This window comes from Sinohyriopsis cumingii, chromosome 14, assembly GCF_028554795.1.
Source record: "Sinohyriopsis cumingii isolate HCF-2022 chromosome 14, ASM2855479v2, whole genome shotgun sequence".
NCBI classification, from domain to species: Eukaryota; Metazoa; Mollusca; class Bivalvia; order Unionida; family Unionidae; genus Sinohyriopsis; species Sinohyriopsis cumingii.
The window spans coordinates 95,174,037-95,199,568 of NC_142974.1; the positions used below are offsets into that span (position 1 = coordinate 95,174,037).

General features: G+C 35.6%; 1 protein-coding gene across 4 annotated transcripts in view; it reads left to right on the top strand.

Annotated features, from left to right (window-relative positions):
* The window catches only part of LOC149784426 (DENN domain-containing protein 3-like), a 432,202-nt gene that overhangs the window by 58,686 nt on the left and 347,984 nt on the right, over positions 1–25,532 (top strand). For all 4 annotated transcript variants that reach the window (XM_089932491.1, XM_089932490.1, XM_089932493.1 and 1 more), the window contains one exon: positions 11,288–11,396. In XM_089932491.1, coding sequence (XP_089788617.1) covers positions 11,288–11,396 — 109 coding nt within the window. The remainder of the gene's footprint in view (positions 1–11,287; positions 11,397–25,532) is intronic.

The window sequence follows — 25,532 nt, forward strand, 5'->3', positions numbered from 1 at the left end:
CTGTGTAAATGACATTTGTACTATAACAGACTTATTTTACTGCGATACTCTGTTGTCCACAACAGACGTCTGTGTAAATGACATTTGTACTATAACAGACTTATTTTACTGCGATACTCTGTTGTCCACAACAGACGTCTGTGTAAATGACATTTGTACTATAACAGACTTATTTTACTGCGATACTCTGTTGTCCACAACAGACGTCTGTGTAAATGACATTTGTACTATAACAGACTTATTTTACTGCGATACTCTGTTGTCCACAACAGACGTCTGTGTAAATGACATTTGTACTATAACAGACTTATTTTACTGCGATACTCTGTTGTCCACAACAGACGTCTGTGTAAATGACATTTGTACTATAACATACTTATTTTACTGCGATACTCTGTTGTCCACAACAGACGTCTGTGTAAATGACATTTGTACTGTAACAGACTTATTTTACTGCGATAATCTGTTGCCAACAGCAGACGTCTGTGTAAATGACATGTGGACTACAACAAGTTTATTTTACTCATGTAAACAGCAATCATCAATGTATATAACATGGTGGACTATAAAAGGCTGCATTTCTTTCCAGGAATGTCTGCTGTCAATTGCAAACATTGATGTAAGCGCCTTGGTGGGTATTTAATAGTGGCAGACTCATTCTGTCAGTCAGATAGACACTAATCACTATATGTATGAATGGCTTAGTATTAACAAGAACTTGTCATTCTGGAGCTATCAGTATTGATGGACTGAATTTTGCCAACTCTTTGAAGTAACCAATTTTCTGTAGGAGTGTGCCATATGCATTTCATGAGGTATGTAGTAGGAATGCAATGTATAAAATATTAGAACTTGAGTACTTGATTTGGCAGACTTGACTGGTACTTGGGTATTTGCAATTTGAGTCATTGACAGGATCCATCCAGTAAAGGTTAAAAGAATTGTGCCTTTACATTCCTGGACTTTCTTTTAAAGGTGGAATAACAAAATATACGCATAATTTCTATTGATTAGGAATTTTTTATCTACATATATTAAGAATTCACTCCAATTTACATTTATCATCACTATCATACCATCTCTAGCCCTCCATTCAGTAGATGGAGGTGTCACACACACACACACACACACACACACATGAAAAAGACTGCCAATTTCCATTCTCTTGGTTAAATTTATCTACATTTGTCATCACTATCTTACCATCTTTCAGCCTCCATTCAGTTGATGGAGGTGTCACACACACAAACACACTGAGAGAGAAAGAAACTGTCAATTCCCATACCTTTGGTCATATTTAATCTAAAGATCGATAATGGGAGGAAACTCATGCACTGTTTATTTCTAGTTGTATATGTTTCTTAGTTTTAGATTTCTGTTCAAATGACACACAAACATCAAGTATGGTTCCTACAGTTTTATGTAAAATAAAGCCAACATCTACACAAAAAACCGCTCTGTTGGCCTAGTGGTTAGAGCATCCGCGTTGGATGTGGGAGGTTGTGGATTCAATCCCCGGCCGAGTCATACCAGAGACTTACAAAACTGGTACTAACAGCTGCCTCACTTGGTGTTCAGCATTAAGAGGTTAGTGTTAGGACTGGTTGGCCTGGTGTCAGGATAATGTGACTGGGTGGGACATCATGCTGCATGTCTGTGGCAAGATGCCCCATTGCTAGACATCACTATAAACTGCCACATTGCAGACATTGTAGCAATATGACTGAAACATTGTTAAAGCTACGTTAAAAATCCAAATCACATCACATTACATCTACACACAAAAATATAAGCAGTGTTTTTTACAGTACCAATCCTAGCTACATAACTGCCTGCTTTCTCACTCTGCTTTTGTTTTTGTAAGGGTTAGAGATAAGGAATTTTAATTAATTTAACATTTGTGCCTTATCCAAGGGCATGAACTGGTCCAGGCTCAGTGAAGATAAACAACAGAACCCTACATATTGACAGTCTTTGGAGGGATGAATGTTTAGGCCAACTGTCACTACTAACAGGTAGAATCTGATATGCACTAAGTGTGAAATTATGCTTATAGTACTCTTCAGGTGTATATTGCAACTGTATGAATGTTATAAATTTAAATTTCAGATATTAATTAGAAATTAATGCTATAAAGTATAAAAGGCTACAACTCAACTCTAATGAAGTTCTAAGCAGTAATCGATAAATGAAAAATGATAAGTAAACTGCAAATGGGATAAAATCTATTGATTTGCTACAGCTGTAGACTGATTTTACATTTTAAGAAAAGAAAATAATCAACAGCATACTCTGTCTCTGATACTAATTTTGTAGACGAACAGGTAAGGGAGGAAATTAAGCATTGACATTTGCACTTTTACAATAGGGGCCCTAAGTGGCCAAGTGGTCTAAAGTGCTTACGGATCACTGCCATCTCACCTCTGTCTGCGTGGGTTTGAGTCTCGGATTCGGCCAATGTGGGTATGTGAGAAAGCTTGCCAGTAGCTTTTTGTGGGTCGGCGGTTCTTCCTGAGGTTTTCCTGGGTTCTTCCTCCACCATTAATACTGGCCGCCATGTATAGCCTATCATGTGCTGAAAAATGGCGTTAAACCCCACAACAAGAATAACAACTTTCACAATGTTTCTTAATAGCTTCAGATGTTTTTTTTTTCATTTTTCTTTCATGGGTTGTTTGATGCCCTAGTACCTTCAAAGATTTCTGGAAATTTTTGTTAGGGAAATGATCAAATCAACTGACTGAGAGCCGAAACTGACTGTGATGACTCACACCAGCAGCTAAAAGAATGTCTGCTGGGAAATGATCCATGTTCCTTGGATGGATTTATATTTACCAGCTACTAGCAAGATATTTGGAATTTAGCAAATTTTCTTTTGTGATTTTGGCTGCTGGATAGAAAATTGTGATTTTCTATTTCATTGTCTCGGTGTTGGAGCTATCATCCTCATAAAGTTTGATAATATCACCCAGAAGAAATTTCAGTGCACTACTTTTGCCATGGTTTTTTTTTGAGGGTGAATGTGGCTCAGGTTTCAGTTTAACAATGATAAATGGCATCTCATTGACAGTCACTATCTCAGATGGGGATTTGATTCTGTTAGGATGGTTATTATATAGGTTGGAAGTTTGGCATGTTTTTCTGATTAGAGAAAGCACAAATGCAGATGAAGTACTGTCATGGTCACAGACAGCCAGAATACTCAATCATTATGTGCATGGTTTTAGATGGGCACACTCTAACTGGAATTAAGTGTGGTTCAGATCTCTTATAAACCATCCCATACCTGCCAGCTCTTACAATTTGACTGTACATTTTACTGAAATGGCTCTTAAATTTACATGAGCTAACAGAATAATAGCAACAAAATAATGAAAATATTATGGATGTGGTCAAATTTTGATATAGCTTGTCTGGATTAAGTCCAGTTTGGGGTTTTCATTATTATATTCATTGGTTTCATCAGGGAATCAGACCAAACTTTACAGAAGCACCTCAGATGCTTTAATGTGCTGATGTTTTTCTTATGTAAAACACCTGCATAATCCAGCTTTTGCTTCCAGTTCTATTATGAAATATTATCCAGCAGACAACAAACAAATTGATGGTGTAAGGGACAATCGGCTTTTAAAATGTTCTAACATCCAGAATAGAAGTATAACAATTAATCTTCTGATTCTTAGAAAAACAGCAGGAAAGGCAACAATTACATTTATTGGACACAACATTGTGCTGGTTTGAATATTGCATATGGTACTATAAAAGAATGAAACCTGGTTGTCTGCAGCATGATGCCCCAGTTCTAGACATCACTAAAAACTGACACACTGCAGACATCATAGCTGTATGACTGAAAAATTGTTCAAACTACATTATAAATCCAAATCACACACACACACACATTCTTGTATTGGGTGGATATTGAGGACTTGTGTATGGATACACATACTGAGGACATTTGTTCTGGCGATGTTAGAGCAAAAATAAATACTGTTTGAGGCAGTAAATTAATAGCAAATGGTGATGTATCAAGGAAGGAACTGTATTATCAGTTCGCAGTAAATTAATAGCAGATGATGATGTATCAAGGAGGGAACTGTATTATCAGTTTTAAGGAATATGAAATTGAGAAATGCAAGCGAGGACGCACACATTTAGACAAATATTCTGTATAATCTATGTAAACTAAGGATACACACTATTTGACAAAATCACGGAGACCATGGACAATGGTACATTATGACCAACAAGGCCATGTTTGCATATCTAGTCCAGTCTTAACAATCAATATAGCCGCTCAGGTGGCCTAGTGGTTAGAGCGTCTGCCTCAGATGTGGGAGGTTGCGGGTTCGAACCAAGGCTGAGTCATAACAAAGACACAAAAATGGTAATAACAGCTGCCTTGCTAGGCGCTCAGCATTAAGAGGTTAGTGTTATGACTAGTTGGCCTGGTGTCAAAATAATGTGACTGTGTGAGACATCTCTTATGTCACATGTTTAGGCTTGAATAAACAGTAACACAAGAAAGAGTAAAAACAACAAGCTTTGAAAAATACAATAATTTATTTCCCTGAAAATGCTGTAAAAATCCAAGAATAAAATTTTAGTAGTCCTAATAACAAAATGTTCTACTGATTTCAAGTTCGAATCCCGAGGAAGAATCCAAGATGGAAGACGAAGACACATGCTGCAATCCTTAGTGTTGAAGTCTACAGTTCCTTGTAGAAACAAGAATTATCACTGGTTTTGGAAATCAAAATAAATTTCTTATAAGAACTGCCTTTGATTAAGAATCACACATGAGCACATGTATTTTCCCAAAAAATAACAGAATTAATCCTTTTGAATCAAAGTAATTTGAAATAACTCCAAACAGCACAACATACAGCTTCCAGTTTAACAGCCCATCTTCTACTGAGAATAACTCCTCAAAACAGTGGTTATATCTTATCCTAAAACATAAACAAGGGGTCATGTGATCATCTTTTTGAAGCTTATAGAAACTAAGTATTTGTTAAAGATCACATCTACCCAGTGTGACCCTGATGAAAACCAATCATTTTACTCTAAGAAATAATAAAAAAATTGTTTACATCTTAAACACGAAGTCCCATCTTGACCTCGACAATAACCAATCATTTTAAAATAAAGAAAGAACTTGTTTACGTGGATGTTGCAAATTTTGAAACAAGGTCAGGATTTAATCAACACCTAGTGTTTATAAACTAACAGTCAAGGTCAAATTACTTTCTGAAAGAAACATCATCTCTAGTGAATAAATTTACATGACAATATCATGTAATGAAAAATAAAAAAATTTAAAACTGACAATTAAATTGAAATATATATTAAATCAGGTATAATTAAATATAATGTACATAACGCATCATGCTACATGTCTGCGGCATAATGCCCCAATGCTCGACATTAGGCTGCCACACTGCAGACATAGTGATATGTCTAAACGATTGTTAAAGCTATGTTAAAATCAAATCTGAATCCCATGCTAGTATTATGTAACTGTAACCTCTATACGGGTTTCGTCTACAACTGTTCTTAGGGCAATTACATTATTATTTGAATATATATCTTGTTGTTATTGACTGACTGATTTTATTGATTGACTGATTGTCCTGCAATTAGACTTTAGTATGACATAACATGCTTTGCCCACCATTAATACTGGCTGACACGTATAGCCTATCGTGTGCTGAAAAATGGCGTTAAACCCTACAACAGCAACAACATAACACTTCGGACTAATCCACCACTTTGGAGTATGCTCATTTGGTTATATCAGCCCGTTATAAGGAATTCTTAGATTTGTGTGTTTATTTGTTTGGTTATTGGAATTCTGTGCATTGGAAATATTCCTTAGCCTGAAGTAATTAGCCAGTTAGTAGGAGCAAACATGATGGAGTGAAGTGTTAGTGAATTTCCATGATGCCATGGTTAACTTTTAGTGAATTCAGGTCAAAACCACATGAGTGTCCCTGGAGTAATATAGTTCCTATTAAAACCTAATGGTGTACATTGGTGGTGTGACTGCAGTGGCAGTATTCATGGTAGGAGACCGGTAAATTACACAAAGGAATAAACAAGAAGGGACTCAGCAGATACCGTTTATGTCGCCATGGTGGCAAATGTGATGCAGTTATACTGGTGAGATGTGCCTTGAAACCATGAATTGACTGGCCTAAGGTGGTGCAGTAAAAATAGTTCCCTGTGCTAGAGGGTAGTTGGATAGTTTTGATGGCATGAACTGCTGACAGTATGGAAAGTTGATGAAGATCATGCAGATGTGAGGTTGATAGATATTTGGCAAGTTTTGAGATCTGTGGCCTTGCATTGATTAGCGAAAAATTTATGTACAGAATGAACACATCAGGCTTTCTAATTTACAACTGAAGTTGTATAGAAGTCTTTGGAAATTTGGGGTAAACTTATGACTTCAACCAGATTCTTGCCAGGGTTTGACACCGCTCAATGAAGCAAATACCCCAGGCTTGTAACAATACTATTTGGCTGGATTTGAGCATTTATGGCAAGAAACTCGCCTTATTGGCTATTCACTTTTTGACAGAATAGAGTAATACCTTCATTGCAAAATATGCGTACAAATCTTCTCTCTATCTCTCTCTCTCTCTCTCTCAGGCATGTGCAGATGCAATGTTGAAAATAAGAACGAATGTTTGTGTTACCCATATTGTCTATTTCAAGGAGGCTTTGTATTTTTCACTTTGGTTGAATAAATCGATGATGCATACATTATTTCTGTTGTAATCTGTATAGTGTTTTATCTCAACCTCAACACAAAGAATAATGGTAGACTATAAACATAGATAACAACAACAACTTAACTATGTTAACTGAATTGAAACCTCCTAAATAGCTATAAAGTTCAGTAATTGCAGAAGTGAAGAACAGAGTTCTATGAGAGTACATATATGTATAAAGTTAGTGGATCGGGATAATTTTCTAATACTTTTTACAAATAGTTTATCCTGTTTTATTGTTTTGGAGCCATGAATGAACAAGAATATGCTTTAATGGTACAACACTCCTTTGGTTCACCTTCAAAATCACTTAGTTTATACATATACTAATTCAAGGTACCACGTAAAGGTGTTTTGTATAGCTGTTTGGAAGTTTTAAACAGTTCTTTTTCCTGCGTCGCCTTCTGTATAAAACATGCTGAAAAAAGGCTAAATGAGTATGAATATTACAATCTAATGCAGCTCTAAATAAATGTTTTTTCAAGTTATAAATACAAGTTGGTCCAGTAGAACATCCTGAGCATTTTGGCTATTGTTAAAAACCTCTTTAAATCTGGAAAAACAATATAGATTGATGCTTTGTTTTTACATGTTGTGTGTTTGTTTTAATTAGACTTTGTTTACAACAGAACTTTTGATACAAATATAATTCATGATGTGTTAATGAAAGTCCGACAGTGAAACGTAGCACAGAGAACAAATTTTGTGTTTGATTCTGGATCGAATCAATAGCCAGTGTAGGGTACAGGGCAGTGGGGAGGTGTGCTCTGATCGTGGTACTCTAAGTATGATCCGTGCAGCTGTGTTTTGAACTTTTTGAAGTTTCTGGAGCAGATATTGAGATGAACCAGACAGAATTGAGTTACAATAGTCCAGTTTTGAAAGTACTAATGAACACACAAGTGTTTTAGTGGCATCAACTGAAAGATATTTGCAAATTGAGCTGATGCATCTCAGCTCAAGATATGCAGCCTTGCATATGTTCATGACATGTTGGTGCACTGTGAGAGTACTGTCCAGAGTAACACCTAGATTTCGTACTGATTGTGTGAATTTAATGTTGGTGTTGCTGATATTTAATGTTTGAGGTAAAGGATGTGAATGAGAAAGTCTTTGTGTTGTGATCAGAATGGCCTCAGTTTTATCATCATTCATCTGCATCTTGTTACATGTCATCCATGATTTCACATCAGAAATGCACCTCTCTACAGCTTGGATGGTAGCATCAACTTCAGTTGGGTGGCTAGATTTGTATATTTGGGTGTAATCAGTGTACAATTGGTAAGACACTGGATGATGATCTATGACACTTGAGAGCGGCTGAGTGTACAGAATGAAGAGAACAGGTCCAAGAACAGACCCTTGTGAAACACCACAACATAGATCAACTGGGATGGAGTTTATTCCATTTGAAGATACATTTTGTGTCCTGTTGACCAAGTAGGACTTGAACCACAGTAAGGCTGTATCATGAATGCCAAATACATGCTGGAGACGATGAAGTAATATATCATGGTCTATTGTGTCAAATGCTTCAGACAAATCAAGGAGGGTGAGAACTGTAACCTTTCTGCTATCCAACGCAGAGAGAATGTCATTAACTACTTTTAGAAGAGTAGTTTCAGTACTGTGGCAAGGGCGATATGCAGATTGTACATTGCTAAAAAGACTGTTTGAATTTAGATGAGATACAAGCTGGGATAGAACAACCTTTTCTAAGATTTTTGATATGAATGGGAGATTAGAAACTGGTGGTAGTTCTTTAAATCGTTTTGGTCTAGTGTTGGTTTCTTCAGCAGAGGCTTTACAATGGCAGTTTTGAAAAATGATGGGAATTCCCCGGATGAGAGAGAAGTATTAATAACATCAGTTAGTGAAGGCAATACTGGATCTAAGCACTCAAGTAGCAGTGATGTTGCACTCTTCATCAGGATTGTACGTACAAAATCCATAGAGACAGGTTCAAATGCTGCTAATGGTTGCTGCTCAAATTCTGTATCCCAACTGTATGATGATGACGAGTCAATTGAAATTGTGATGTCAAGCTTATCTCTAATGGTTTGTACTTTGTCACAGAAGAAATTTGCAAACATGTCCGGAAAGTCGACTGGAGAGAAGGTAGTTGGAAGTGGTGTTGATTTGTTCCTTGACATTAGCTTGTTAGTAATCTCGAAGAGCTCTTTGCAGCTGGAACTTTCCATGATCTTAGGAGTGTAGTGGGCTGATTTCGCTGCATGGACTATATTTGTAACATTCTTCTTAGCGGCTTCATAGATTTGCTTATGAATAGTGAGTCTGGTGGAAAGCCAAATCCTCTCAGCTTTATGGCAGTCTCTTTTAGCAGTGCGAAGCTGGTCCCTAACACTGCTATACAATAGAGAACACTTTTGAATTGATACTCTGCACTTGGTAGCTGGGGTATGTTTATCAAGCAGTGAACACAGGCAGTTATCAAGTTGTTCTGTGGTAGGAGGTAAGTAAGTTGTTAGGTTAGCTTGGATGTCGTGCATTAGTTTGGTTCTATTTATCATACAGAGGTTTCTCTTAGTAGCAGATAAAGGTGGATGGTTAGGGACTGATACATCAGGATGGCATATAATGCAGAGGTGATCTGATGCAAGGTCATGGGATACCAGGGAGAACCGTAGAATGTTATCATCAGGTCTATAAAGAATCCAGTCTAAAATGTGACCATGTTTATGGGTGGGTTGGTTAACTGATTGTTTGAGGTTGAAAACATTAATGGAATCTATGAGTTTTGATGTATTTGGGTTTCCGGGACAGTCAAAGTGAAAGTTGAAATCTCCAAGAATAATCAGGTTGCCACCTATCGAATTTCCATAGTCCAGGAGATTCGGAAACTGCTCCAAATACAGAGATTCAATCAGCTTGTTTTTTCTACTAGGAGGACGGCGGTATAGGCAGAAAAAATGGACTGACCTTTGCTCCAGTGTGAGTGTGGTTTGGACTAGTTGAAACGATGTGTGGTCGAAATTGAATGTTGTGGTGTGGTTAAGATGTTTTATCATGGAGTTCTTTGTGATGACAGCAATTCCACCTCTGTGAGAATTACGGGGGAATGACTTGATGGAGTAACCAGTGGGTATTAGATCCACACACTTGGGCTCATTGCCAGATGTTTTTAGCCATGTTTCTGTCAGGAAAAAAGATGTCAGTATTATGGTCGTTGATAAAATTAACTATTTCTTTGTGCTTTTTCAGTGGTCCTACTGAATGGGCATTGAATAATGCAATACACAGAGGTATCTCTTGGATAGTTGACACAAAGGTTGATGAACTAATTGGGATTTGAATTAGGTTATCTTACTTAATGGTCAAACTTTTTTTTTGTAGCTCATTTAATAATCATTAAAAAAAAATTGCATATCATGGATGTCTTTTCAATATCTTTACATGTGTAAAATCTCGCCGCAAACAGGACGTCTTAAATTTTCAGATGGTCGGATAATTAGCAATTTTGGTACAACTCTACAATGAATTCATGCATATTTTTATGTACTTCATGTCATAGATTTATCTGCCTGTAGTGGATGTGTATGGTATGACTCTATCGTGAGTTTCCCAACACTATTGTCTCACGTGCATAAAATATTTTTTTAAAAACCCAGGAACTGTTATATGCACCAGCTTATCGTCTTATAGTTTAGCTAAGTTTGGTGTCTGATACTTGTATATAAAGGGAGATAATACTTATTTGCAACATGTAATTTGATAGCAGAGCTCTCTCTACAAGTTTTCCACCAGGCAATTGAGGACATTGTTTTGGGTGTGTGTATCGCCAGCTTTGGAAGAAAGATAAACTCCAGAATCGCAAGCAAGTACCAAGTGTGTAAATGGGGACCTTCCTACAAATCATGATTTTACATTATTCTGGGCTAAAATAGTTGGGAGAAGCAAGATTTTACAATTTTTCCAACTGAGGATGTCCTTGGTTTGAGTTGTGTCCTTAGTACATTGGTGTGTAATCTCATGAATGTCCTTGGTTTACACCAAATACAAATGCATCCGCACACACACACACACACACACACACACACACACACACACATATTTATTTGTTAGTAAGAATAGAGGACTGTTCTAAGTTGCAAAAGATGTAACCTGAATTATGTCCTCCATGCATGATGGAATGGTATAGTCCAAATTGTTTATCAATGAACAATCTGTAGAAATAACTTTAAATCACTCTTTAATTGTGTCTTTCATACCATTACATTGAAGTACACACATGAATGTGATAGCATTACCATTGTCCATCCATGTATCTGCCAGTTCATCAGCTCAGTTCTTTTCCATGTAGATCAGGTTTCAGGTGGGACACTCATGTCCCATGGACAAATTTCTTTTTCTTTCATACTCTATAATGAGTTTGACATGCTCGTAAAAATGTGTGACTCATTCTGAGTTATTTTTAAAAAAAAGAATATTTCTCATCCTGAAGAATTGGTTTTCATTACTGATTTATTAAAATGTTTCTCTATATTTTGCAGCCTTACTGCTCTCATTGAAAAGGACCAGGAAAATATGTACACCTTCATCAAAGAGTATGCCCACATTGTGACTTGGACTCCAGTGCCACCTGCTGGAGATGTGGCAATTGTAATAACATTTTTGTTTCTCCTGCATTAGAACATAGTGAAACTAATATAAATTAGTTTGGGAATGGCATAGATAGAAAGAAATCCCAGTCAAGTAGTTATACAAATTGTCTTCTGTCATGCTATGTTGAGTAAAGGAGATGTAATGTAACCTAGAGATGGAAATTTTCTTGTTGTGGCACCCTCCCTTAAATAGGTTATTTTCTTTACCCTTTTATTTTAAAAAAAAACAAAACATCGTTTGCATGAACGATTAATATAATATAAATGTATTATAATTCCAGTGTAGTTGTGCACCAGCATCCAACATAATTTTTAGCTCACATGTTTGTAAGGAGAAGTGTGCTGATGGCGTGGTCCAGCATTCATTGTACATTTTGCCTGCATTAGTAATTGCTATTTGAAATGTTTCAAATACCACATAATCAGTTTTGACTGAATTTAGTGGTGGGCATGAACGGCCTTCATCAATGTAAAAACTATGCTGATACACCATAAAAAAAGCTGTTACTAAAATTATAAAAATTATTTAAAATGACTGCCAAACCTAAACCAATGAACAGAATTTCAGTAAGATCTGACAGAGAAGTTCTTGGTCTTCAAATATATATGCCATTACCAACAATATAAAATCTTTAAATGATTTCTTCTATAAAGCTGCTCAAAAGAACTTTACCAGATTTGACCAAGAGCACCTGGCTTGCAATTTTGTACATCTGATTCTGCCATCAGATATTACTACCATTACTAAAACTATGAAAATCTTATATGGCTTCTTCACAAACAAATGCTTAACATAATTTAATCAAAATTTTACCAAAAAAACATCCTGGCATAGAGGGCTTGTATTTTATACAAATGATGTCAATCAATGATCAAACTGGCCACTGTTGCTGAAAATAGAAAAACATTTAAATGACTTCTGATGAAAAGCTGCTAAACAGAATTTGATCAAACTTTACAGAAAGCATACTAGCATAAAGGTCTTTCCATTTATACTGATGATACCAATTCACCTTCAAATATGTCCACCACTAATAAAAATATTTAAAAAAACTTTAAACAGCTTTTTAGACATTGCTCAGCAGAAATTGACCAAATTTGACAAAATGTTTTGGTTTTAAGGGCTTTCAAATTCATATCATGCATTTCCCATAGTTCTGGATAATTTTGTTGAACATAATAATAAATACTGGAAAAAACTCATGGGATATTATGGAAGTTTCATAGACTGCAAGATACTCTATCTGTCATCTAGAAAGCAAAAGGTTTCTTCACTGAAAAAAATCATTGTAATTTTAATCTGATTATTTATTTAGAGTGACATAAGTTAATGGTTAAACAATGTTTTCTCCAGGACATGTGATCCTTGTAATTCCCCCTTAATTTAATAGTCCCCTGCCCATAAAAATGATCTAGCAAATAAAAATCACAGTCAGTTTGCCATAAGTGTAACAAAACCTGTAACAGTTTTTAAAGATGAACACAAGTTATCATGAATGTGCTTGAATCAACTGCCATAATCAAGCACTTACTAAGTGACCTTTTGCAATTGAGCAATGAGATATTGACATAGATTAATTCATTATGAAGATTGTACAGTGGCTGAAATACAGTTTTTAGTATTCCGTAGTGAATTTCTCTGCTGATGCATGCAGTTCTTGTGCATATGATGTAGTGCCATAAACATGAATGACTGATGCCACTGTGCTGATGATTAAGATAAATGTAGATTTTATCATTATTCGTTGAAGGTTATTTATCACATGCTTGTTCATTAAAGCTAGTAAGTGATCTGTTCATAGATACTGTTCTAATTTAAAAACTGAACCCCCTCTTCTTTCAGGTTTAAAAAGTTCATTCCACCTTATAAAAATGGCAGAGACAGAATTCCTTCTGTTTGTGAGAGATTGCATTATATAAAGTATTACCGCCTCAGAAAAATTCTGGCTACTCTTGTTCTGCTAGATAATATCTAAACACTGCATTCTTTACTGCATGATGAAGCCTTTCATGACAGACTCTATTAAAATACTTATTATTACCAAAAAATAGTCTGTATTAATTTCATATTGGTTTTTAAATAACATACTCAAGAACAACAATGATCAAATTACATGGATATAAAAATATAGTGAGGTATATGCAATACACCACTTAAGTTTCAGTTTCACGATTTTAACAGAAGATGTGTCTGGTTTTAGATTTACAAATACAGTGCATACAATATAATAAAATAAGTAATACAGAATATAATACATACAGGTAATTTTAAACAATCCAGTTGTCCATATTATTAAAAACCATACTTAAAACTTTGCTATGTTCCATTAGTATTCATACATTGGTGTTTTATTCAATATAGAATACTTAAATGAGGAAGAGCTTGTGACCAAAAAGTTTTTTTGGTGCTGAAAAAAATAAAATGCTTATACCAATATCCCCATTTTGTTTGAAAAATATTTATACCAGTATGCCCTTTTTGTTATGTTTGAAAAATTACCCCTTTGTCCAAAAATGTGCCACTTTTGAAATAGAAGCCTCTGTTACATACCCATATGAAAAGCGATGTTCACACAATTTTACTTTTTTTATGATGACTTAAGTGTGCATTTTTTTCCAATGCCCATTTCATTATATATATATATATATATATATATATATATATATATATATATATATATATATATATATATATTATATATATATATAAACTCATATCTGCTTTGAAATGCAAATATTTATTTTAGCAACTGATGCAAGTCTAGTTCATTTTTCTTTATTTTGACAACTGTCTGTTTTTGGGGTTTATTTTGACAGCTGTCTGTTTTTAGGGTTTATTTTTATCCCAAAGTCAAAAGAGTACACACTTATTTTCTGATTATGTTTTTCACCAAAACACGAATATAAAAAGTATGTACTGCCAAACAAAGTACAGATTAGATTCCTAATATATTCTTTGCACTTGGTAGAATATTATTAATACCTAATCCCACAAAGTACTGTATTTTTGCCATGTTAGTTTATACCCCAGAACATACTTTTTATTTCAGTCTTTGACTTCATATTACTTTAAATCTGCCATTGTATACATTTCTGTGCTCTGTTAATCACTAGTACTGATGATATGAATTTAAAACTTGGATTGAGCTGCTTTCTGACATCTTGAGTACACACGCATTTACATGGTTTATACATATCAAATTTTGTTAGAAGACAACAGCTTGTCAAATATTGCATACATAACAGATTTAATGGAATGGCATGCTTAGAGTGTGTTGGGTTAAACAAATTTTTCTGTAGAGATTTTATGAATAAACAATATATTTGAAAGAGGAACACACTTGAATTTTTTGGACCATTTAATAAATTTAAATCTGTTTATTTGTATGTAAAATTAAGGCATTCATGAAAAATTCTATTTTCTTCCATGATGCAACATAAATCCACAATTATATACAGTAATTCCCACTCATCAAAAGTTTGCATCAACGGGGAAATCTTGTAACACATTTAAAAGATGATCTGTTTTTCTTGATAAAATTCTTAAGTCTTAGTATACAAGAGCTTGTTTCATCATCAGTTGTCATTGTCAGTATATTCCTTGTGTCTGGATCAAAATAATTCAGCACCCAAGTATGTATGATTGTATGTATGTATGTATGTATGTCAATAAATATGCATATAAATGATCATATTGCTTTTATCTTCAAACTTTGTATGAATTGTTTGTCATTCGTGTTTTCTTTCAAGGTTTTTTTTAAAACTTGAGCACAGGCATTGCTATTAGGGGAATTTGGTATAAAATCTCTAAGATCATAATATTATCAGTGCATTGTTTTTATTCCTGCCATAGTAACCAAGGTATATTAATTCAACAAATTAAATGCTAGACCAAAATACTTTTTTATGTTTGAAATGTTTAAGACCAAAGTTACTACATTCTAGAAAAATATAAGCACATAATATACAGCCTAAACTTTATTGATTTTAGTTGTTCAGTCTCACCACTTAACTGAAAACAAAATACCTGGTGTGCCTATATTTGGTGGAACTAGGATAATCCAAGCCAAATGATTAGAAAATCTCACATTTCTCTATCATAAATTGGAAAAATTCAAAGCCTGACTGATTTGGCAAGAAAGTAGAAAGCTTAATATAAATAAATGCTAAAAATACTTAATTTTGTCATGATTCGTAAACATATCTTCCCCTGCATGTTGAAAAAAGTGTACTCAATGCCCATCCAGTGTCAACAATAAATTTATAACTATAAACAGGGTTCCCACGCTACTGGGAAATCAGGAAAAAGTTGGGAGAGATGATAAATTTTTTCTAACTGTGATAAGTTCTGGAATTTCGCAAATATTGATGAAAGTCAGGAAAAACCTGGGAATTTTCCACAACCACTTGACCCTCGAAACAATCATGTAATTGAGTCGTAACTAAACTGATCATGAGTTATCAAGTTCTAACCAGAATATTTGAAGGGTGCAGCATGGATCATTTGGGTGCTTGCAGTAAACATATATGCTGAGTAAATCCAAATGCTCAGTGGATTATATTCGTTTAGTAGACTTGTATTTTCAAATTCAGCTATATATCCATATCTTTCCTTATGTGGAACGTACAAAATCCACTCTAACATCACAAAAGGCAAACGTTATGGTGGCAAAGAGTAGCCTCTTACTGGATGGCCTAGCAAACTTTAAACGTTGTTAGATCGAGTGATACATGCATAATATCAATATGAAAATTCCTTATTTTCAAAGAAATTGTGAGCATTAAAATCATTATGTCTTTAATCTGCTGAAAGAAAAGATAAAACTATGGTGTTGTCAAAATGTGACCTGGTACTTGCGATTTGCATTGCTAGTCACATGAGTACACAGATCTAACCCACATTTTAAAATGTTGTTGAGAAAAAGAAAAAAAATATTAAAATGAAAGTCGTATACTGGTTGTAATAAAAATACAAAAACGAAAGAACACAAACTTTTCCATATTTATATATTTCGAGAACAACTTCTGGAGTTTTGTTGTAACATGTGACTACCATGTTGACATGTGCTGTCTGCATGATAAATCAGACTGGCCAGATTGCTGGATTTTACAAAAGGTATCTGACTTTCATTTAATATAATTGAATTTCTCTGCAACAACGTTAAATCAGAGTTGTTGTTGATATCACGTGACTAATGGACTTCCGATGTTGTTGTTTGAAATTTGTGAAGTGACTAGTAATGCAAATGGCAAGTACTGGGTCAGGTTTCATAAATGCTGTAGTTTCATCTAGTCTTTCAGCGGATTAAAGACATAACGATTATAACACTTGCCATTACTGAGAAAATGAATCATTTTCCTGTCGATTTCTTGCAGGTATAAGTCGATATGACATAAGTTTAAATTTTCTAGGCCCGCTGGTAAGCGACTACCATGTGTCGCTACCACATGGTGGCGGCAAATTCCAAATTTTCTATACGCAATTTCAATGACCCCCACACCCCAACCTAAATATCCAAATATGAAAAATGGGGTGGGAATATTCGGAGGAAACCCGTATTAGAAAATGGATGGTTTTAAACCAAATTTATCGTCCAAATTGTTGAATCTCAGCTGAAATGAGAAATTGTCATCCTTTGTATTATATATTAATCCTTTACCTCATATAGCATAGTGACAAAGTGCAGTGTGCTATAAATAGAACACCTGTTACCTAGTCGACCACATATGCATAGACCTGCCTGTGAACTGTTAAGCAATGTAGTGTATGTTACATTTAACAGCAATTTTAACCATTTTACGTTTTTGGTACACATCTATTTTATGCGGAAAAATTTAAGAGTAAAGTCCGATTGTTATAGCTGTGTAATTATTTTTCACAAAAGAATTTTTTATGTGCTTTAAAATCTTGAGACAACTCGTTCACCGTCATGTCAGTAGTGAGGCTGCGTGACCAACCGTAGCTGCCATTTCCCATACTCGAAATTTACATGTTTTTCGTCTGCGTCTACATCACTAAGTCATCTGAATTTGATAATTTATAAAAACTAATTGCTGCCTATATCACTATCAGAGCTTTTACCTAAGTTATTGAAGCCTTTGTAGTTGTGATTCTAATCGTGAAAACTTTGTAAGTACTGAATGAAATCCGCGACCGCCATTTTGGAGAGTGGAGATTATGACCCAGTTACTTTAAATAGCAGATATTGACCAGTGTATAAACAGCGACCACATGATCTGACGTAATTGTCATTAGCAGAAATGAATGTAGTATCTAATAGGGGGGTTTTCCCCGAAGGTGGCGCAATGAAAACCAGCTCAAAATGGTTGATGTTTACAGCAGGCGTCAAAAGACGCTTCCATGCGAATGGAAATAGAGGCGTCAAAAGGTGCTTCCATGCGAATGGAGTAGAGGCGTCCAAAGATGCTTGCATGAGGTAAAGGGTTAAAAAATGATTCAAGCCCCTGTATTAATACAGGATTGGGGATTGGTATAACAAATTACAAGAAGACAAGTTGATTTTACAGAAAATTCAGTCCTTGTTTATACAACAGCATATAATTTTGAAGGTCTTTTGTCAAAATTTAAATCAACTCTTTTGAAAATGTTTTTTAAATGATAGATTTTTAACCAGATCATCTTAAGGAGATTAAGTTGTTTGAAAAATCTTAGGGATTTTATTGGTACAGATAAATTTAGGGTTAAACTCTCTTCATTACAAGACAAGATTCTAATTATTTGCGTTTATTGTTTTTTAAATACTCAAATAGGAAATGTTTACTTTCTGTAAGATGCATATAGCTATAGAATTCTTAAGAATTAAAGGTTTGAAAAGAAACAAAACTAGTTAATGTTCATTATCTTGTTCCCATTTAGCAACATAATGCAGGTCAGCAAAATAAAGTTAGAATTTTTATTTTGTACATTAAAAGTCCAATTGTTATAGCTGTGTAATTGTTTTTCACTGAAGAATTTTTTATATGCTTTAAAATCTTGAGAGAACTCGTTCACCGTCATGTCAGTGAGGCTGCGTGACCAACCATAGCTGCCATTTCCCATACTCAAAATTTACATGTTTTTCGTCTGCGTCTACATCACTAAGTCATCTGAATTTGATAATTTATAAAAACTAATTGCTGCCTACATCACTATCAGAGCTTTTACCTAAGTTACTGAAGCCTTCATAGTTGTGATTTTATTGGAATATAATCAAACTTGTTTCATGTGATACATTTTGTGGTTTTTTACATGATCATCTTTTCTGGCTTAGATGTTTTGGAGAGTCTTGAAAGAGAACCATCTTTAGATTTAGAAAATGCATGTTTTATAATCTAAAATGTTCTTTAACTCCGTTCAGTAATGGTCATATGTGAACCTTGAAAAAATTAATGTCATCCTGGAAAAACCCTGGAAATGACCTGGAAATTTTATCTTTAGAAAAGCGTGAGAACCATGTATAAAGAAAATTAATATTGCACAATAAGTAAACTCAAAAGGGATGCTAAATTACTGAATTAATGGATAAATCCTGTGCAAATCAGGAAGTTAAACCTCCAGACTGATGCTTAGTAAAGGATTAAGGCACTCATCCATTTCAGCTGGAGGCCAAAACAGAACATTCTTATGGTCATGGGTCTTGTATGCAAAAATCATTAATTAAAATGGATATTTTTAAAAGGGCTGCCAACATGGCTGCAGGCCATACAGTGTGAAGGACTTTGCCACAAGTTAGACAAATCTTGATTAAGGGTTGAAGTATAAGCTCTGTGTAAGAATAAGAAAGTTGCTTTTCTGTATAAGATCACTACTGACAATATCTGTCAAGGCTAGGAAAAGTGTAGACTGATAAAAAGTGTATCTGTCAAGGCTAGGAAAGTTGTAGACTGATAGAAAGTGTATCTGTCAAGGTTAGGAAAATTGTAGACTGATAGACTGTGTATCTGTCAAGGCTAAGAAAATTATAAACTGATAGAAAGTGTATGTATCAAGGCTATGAAAATTGTAGACTGATAGAAAGTGTATCTATCAAGGCTAGGAAAATTGTAAACTGATAGAAAGTGTATCTCTCAAGGAATGGAAAATTGCAGACTGGTAGAATGTGTATCTGTCAAGGATAGGAAAATTGTAGACTGATAGAATGTGTATCTGTCAAGGCTAGGAAGATTGATAGAATGTGTATCAAACCGTCATCACATGATACTTGCCCGTCAACCCGTTTATGCTACAATGGACCCTCATTAATTGCTTTAAATGATCACTCCTTGGCTCTCCATGCTACATTGTGCTCTAGACTAAACAAACTGGGACTACATTCATCATTACCTAAATGTAAACAGAAGCGAAAAAAGAAACGTTTCAAAGCTGGCTGGCGTAGAACAGGATGAAGAATTCCAGTTATCTCCCTTATTTCGGCTCAACAATTTAAGAAAAGTTTGACCATTAATTTAGATAACTAATTCAAATCCCTATTAATTTGTCAACCTTTGTGTCAACTATCCAAGAAATACCTGTGCGCATTGCATTATTCAATGCCCAGTCAGTAGGACCACCGGAAAAGTGCACAGAAATAGTTAATTTTGTCAACGACCAGAATATTGATGTATTTTTCCTGACAGAAACATGGCTAAAGACATCAGGCGATGAGCCCAAGTGTGTGGATCTAACACCCATTGGTTACTCCATCAAGTCATTCCCCCATAATTCTCACAGAGGTGGAATTGCTGTCATCACAAAGAACTCCATGATAAAACGTCTTAACTACACCACAACATTCAATTTCGACCACACATCGTTTCAACTAGTCCAAACCACACTCACACTGGAGCAAAGGTCAGTCCATTTTTTCTGCCTATACCGCCCTCCTTCTAGTAGAAAAAACAAGCTGGCTGACTCTCTCTTTTTGGAGCAGTTTCCAAATCTCCTGGACTATGGAAATTTGATAGGTGGCAACCTGGTTATTCTTGGAGATTTCAGCTTTCACTTTGACTGTAATAGAAACTCAAATACATCAAAACTCATAGATTCCATTAATGTTTTCAACCTCAAACAGTCAGTTGACGAACCCACCCATAAACATGGTCACATTTTAGACTGGATTCTTCATAGACCTGATGATAACATTCTACGGTTCTCCCTGGTATCCCATGACCTTGCATCAGATCACCTCTGCATTATATGCCATCTTGACGTATCAGTCCCTAACCCTCCACCTTTATCTGCTACTAAGAGAAACCTCTGTATGATAAATAGAACCAAACTAATGCACAACATCCAAGCTAGCCTAACAAATTGCTTACCTCCTACTGCAGAACAACTCGATAACTGCCTGCGTTCATTGCTTGACAAACATACCCCAGCTACCAAGTGCAGAGTATCAATTCAGAAGTGTTCTCCATGGTATAGTAGTGTTAGGGACCAGCTTCGCACTGCTAAAAGAGACCGCCGTAAAGCTGAGATGCTCTGGCTTTCTACCAGACTCACTATTCATAAGCAAATCTATGAAGCCGCTAAGAAGAATGTCACAAGTATAGTCCATGCAGCGAAATCAGCCCACTACACTACTAAGATCATGGAAGTTCCAGCTGCAAAGAGATCTTCGAGATTACTAACAAGCTAATGTCAAGGAGCAAATCTACACCACTTCCAACTACCTTCTCTCCAGTTTACCTTCCAGACATGTTTGCAAATTTTTTCCATGACAAAGTACAAACCATTAGAGATAAGCTTGACACCACAATTTCAATTGACTCATCGTCACCATACAGTTGGGATACAAAATTTGAGCGGCAACCATTAGCAGCATTTGAACCTGTCTCTATGGATTTTGTACGTACAATCCTGATGAAGAGTGCTCCAAAGTCATGTGAACTTGATCTAATTCCAACATCACTGCTGCTTGAGTGCTTAGATCCAGTATTGCCTTTTCTCTCATCCGGGGAATTCATTTTTCAAAACTGCCATTGTAAAGCCTCTGTTGAAGAAACCAACACTAGACCATAATGATTTAAAGAACTACCACCCAGTTTCTAATCTCCCATTCATATCAAAAATCTTAGAAAAGGTAGTTCTATCCCAGCTTGTATCTCATCTAAATTCACATAGTCTTTTTAGCAATGTACAATCTGCATATAGCCCTTGCCACAGTACTGAAACTACTCTTCTAAAAGTAGTTAATGACATTCTCTCTGCATTGGATAGCGGAAAGATTACAGTTCTCACCCTCCTTGATTTATCTGCAGCATTTGACACAATAGACCATGATATATTACTTCACCATCTCCAGCATGTATTTGGCATTCATGATACTGCCTTACTGTAGTTCAAGTCCTACTTGGTCAACAGGACACAAATTGTATCTGCAAATGGAATACACTCCAGCCCAGTTGATCTATGTTGTGGCGTTCCACAGGGGTCTTTGCTTGGACCTGTTCTCTTCATTCTGTACACTCAGTCGCTCTTGAGTGTCATAGATCATCATCCGGTGTCTCACCAATTGTACGCTGATGACACCCAAATATACAAATCTAGCCACTCAGCTGAAGTTGATGCAACCATCCAAGGTGTAGAGGTGCATTTCTGTTGTGAAATCATGGATTACATGTAAGAAGCTGCAGATGAATGATGATAAAACTGAGGCCCTTCTGATCACAACACAAAGACTTTCTCATTCACATCCATTACCTCAAACAATACTCTGGACAGTACTCTCACATTGCACCAACATGTCATGAACATATGCAAGGCTGCATATCTTGAGCTGAGACATATCAGCTCAATTTGCAAATATCTTCCAGTTTATGCCACTAAAACACTTGTGTGTTCATTAGTACTTTCAAGACTGGACTATTGTAACTCAATTCTGTCTGGTTCATTTCAATATCTACTCCAGAAACTTCAAAAAGTTCAAAACACAGCTGCTCGGATTATACTTAGAGTACCACGATCAGAGCACACCTCCCCGCTGCTCTGTACCCTAAAATGGCTATCCAGTTGATCCAGAATCAAACACAAAATTTGTTCTCTGTGCTACGTTTCACTGTCGGACTCTAGTCCAACATACCTATCCAACCTCACCCATGTGTACACACCAGCAAGATACTTACGCTCCTCTTCTGACAATCATATACTCATTATTCCCACTATGAAAACAAAGTCATATGGACAGTGGTCTTTTGCATACCAGAGCCCAGCAACATGGAATGACTTGCCCACTGAACTTAGACACAAAGACACAGTGATCACATTCAAGAGGGCTCTCAAAACTCACTTATTTCGACTGCAAGAACAAACTTAAAGACCTAATAATGTTTCCTACCTTAAATATTCTCAGCATGTTTTTTATTTTTTATTGTTCTCTAATTTCAGGGTGTTTGTTTTTGTAATCATATCATTATATCTTTTTTTATCTTATAGGTGTTGTCTTATGTTGTAAAGTGCTTAGAGCTTCTAAAGATTTCGCATTATACAAAGTCCTCATTATTATTATAATTGTCATTATTACCAGTTGATCTATGTTGTGGTGTTCCACAGGGGTCTGTTCTTGGACTTGTTCTCTTCATTCTATACATTCAGCCGCTCTCAAGTGTCATAAATCATCATCCAATGTCTCACCAATTGTACGCTGATGACACGCAAATATACAAATCTAGCTACCCAACTGAAGTTGATGCTACCATCCATGCTGTAGAGAGGTGCATTTCTGATGTGAAATCGTGGATGACATGTAACAAGCTGCAGATGACTGATGATAAAACTGAGGCCATTCTGATCACAACACAAAGACTTTCTCATTCACATCCTTTACCTCAAACAATAAATATCAGCAACACCAACATTAAATTCGCACAATCAGTACAAAACCTAGGTGTTACTCTGGACAGTTCTCTCACATTGCACCAACATGTCATGAACATATGCAAGGCTGCATATCTTGAGCTGAGACACATCAGCTCAATTTGCAAATATCTTTCAGTTGATGCCACTAAAACACTTGTGTGTTGATTAGTACTTTCAAGATTGGACTATTGTAACTTAATTCTGTCTGGTTCATCTCAATATCTACTCCAGAAACTTCAAAAAGTTCAAAACACAGCTGCTCAGATCATACTTAGAGTACCACGATCAGAGCACACCTCCCCACTGCTCTGTACCCTACACTGGCTATCCATTCGATCCAGAATCAAACACAAAATTTGTTCTCTGTGCTACGTTTCACTGTCAGACTCTAGTCCAACATACCTATCCGACCTCACCCATGTGTACACACCAGCAAGATACTTACGCTCCTCTTCTGACAATCGTATACTTATTATTGCCACTATGAAAACAAAGTCATTTGGACAGCGTTCTTTTGCATACCAGGGCCCAGCAACGTGGAATGACTTGCCCACTGAACTTAGACACAAAGACACAAGAGTACTCTCAAAACTCACTTATTTCGACTGCAAGAACAAACTTAAAGACCTAATAATGTTTCCTACCTTAAATATTCTCAGCATGTTTTTTATTTTTTATTGTTCTCTAATTTCAGGGTGTTTGTTTTTGTAATCATATCATTATATGTTTTTTTATCTTATAGGTGTTGTCTTATGTTGTAAAGTGCTTAGAGCTTCTAAAGATTTCGCATTATACAAAGTCCTCATTATTATTATTATTATTATTATTATCTGTCAAGGCTAGCAAAATTGCTGACTTTTAGAATGCATATCTGTCAAGGCTAGGAAAATTGTAGAGTGAGAGAATGTGTATCTGTCAAGGATAGTAAAACTGTACACTGATAGACTATGTATCTGTCAAGACTAGGAAGAGTGTAGACTGATAGAAAGTGTATCTGTCAAGGCTAGGAAAATTGTAGACTTATAGAAAGTGTATCTGTCAAGGCTCAGAAAATTGTAGACTGATAGACTGTGTATCTGTCAAGGCTGAGAAAATTATAGACTGATAGAAAGTGTATCTGTGAAGGCTAGGAAAACTGTAGACTGATAGAATGTGTATCTGTCAAGGCCAGGAAAATTGTAGACTGATAGAAAGTGTATCTATCAAGGCTAGGAAATTGTAGACTGATAGAATGTGTATCTGTCAAGGATAGGAAAATTGCTGACTGGTAGAATTTATATTTGTCAAGGCTAGGCAAATTGTAAACTGATAGAATGTGTATCTGTCGAGGATAGGAAAATGGAAGACTGGTAGAATGTGTATCTGTCAAGGATAGAAAAATTGCTGACTGGTAGAATGTATGTCTGTCAGGGCTAGTAAAATTGTAGACTGAGAGAATATGTATCTGTCAAGAATAGGAAAATTGTAGACTGATAGAATATGTATCTGTCAAGGATAGGAGAACTGCAGACGGGTAGAATGTGTATCTGTCAAGGCTAGAATAATTGCAGATCGATAAAATGTGTATCTGTCAAGGCTTGGAAAATTGTAGGCTGATAGAATGTGGATCTGTCAAGGATAGGAAAATTGTAGAATGAGAGAATGTATATCTGTCAAGGATAGGAAAATTGCAGACTGGTTGAATGTGTATCTATCAAGGATAAGATAGAATGTGTATCTGTCAAGGATAGGAAAATTGCTGACTGAGTTAATGTGTATCTGTCAAGAATAGGAAAATTGTAGACTGATAGAATATGTATCTGTCAAGGATAGGAGAACTGCAGATAGATAGAATGTGTATCTGTCAAGGATAGAAAAATTGTAGAATGAGAGAATGTATATCTGTCAAGAATAGGAAAATTGCAGACTGGTTGAATGTGTATCTATCAAGGATAAGATAGAATGTGTATCTGTGAAGGTTAGGAAAATTGCAGACTGGTAGAATGTGTATCTGTCATGGATAGGTAAATTGCAGACTGGTAGAATGTGTATCTGTCAAGGATAGGAAAATTGTAGACAGATAGTGTATCTGTCAAGGCTAAGATAATTGCAGACTGATAGAATGTGTATCTGTCAAGGATAGGAAAATTGTAGAATGAGAGAATGTATATTTGTCAAGGATCGGAAAATTGCAGACTGGTTGAATGTGTATCTATCAAGGATAAGATAGAATGTGTATCTGTCATGGATAGGTAAAGTGCAGACTGGTAGAATGTGTATCTGTCAAGGCTAGGAAAATTGTAGACTGATAGTGTATCT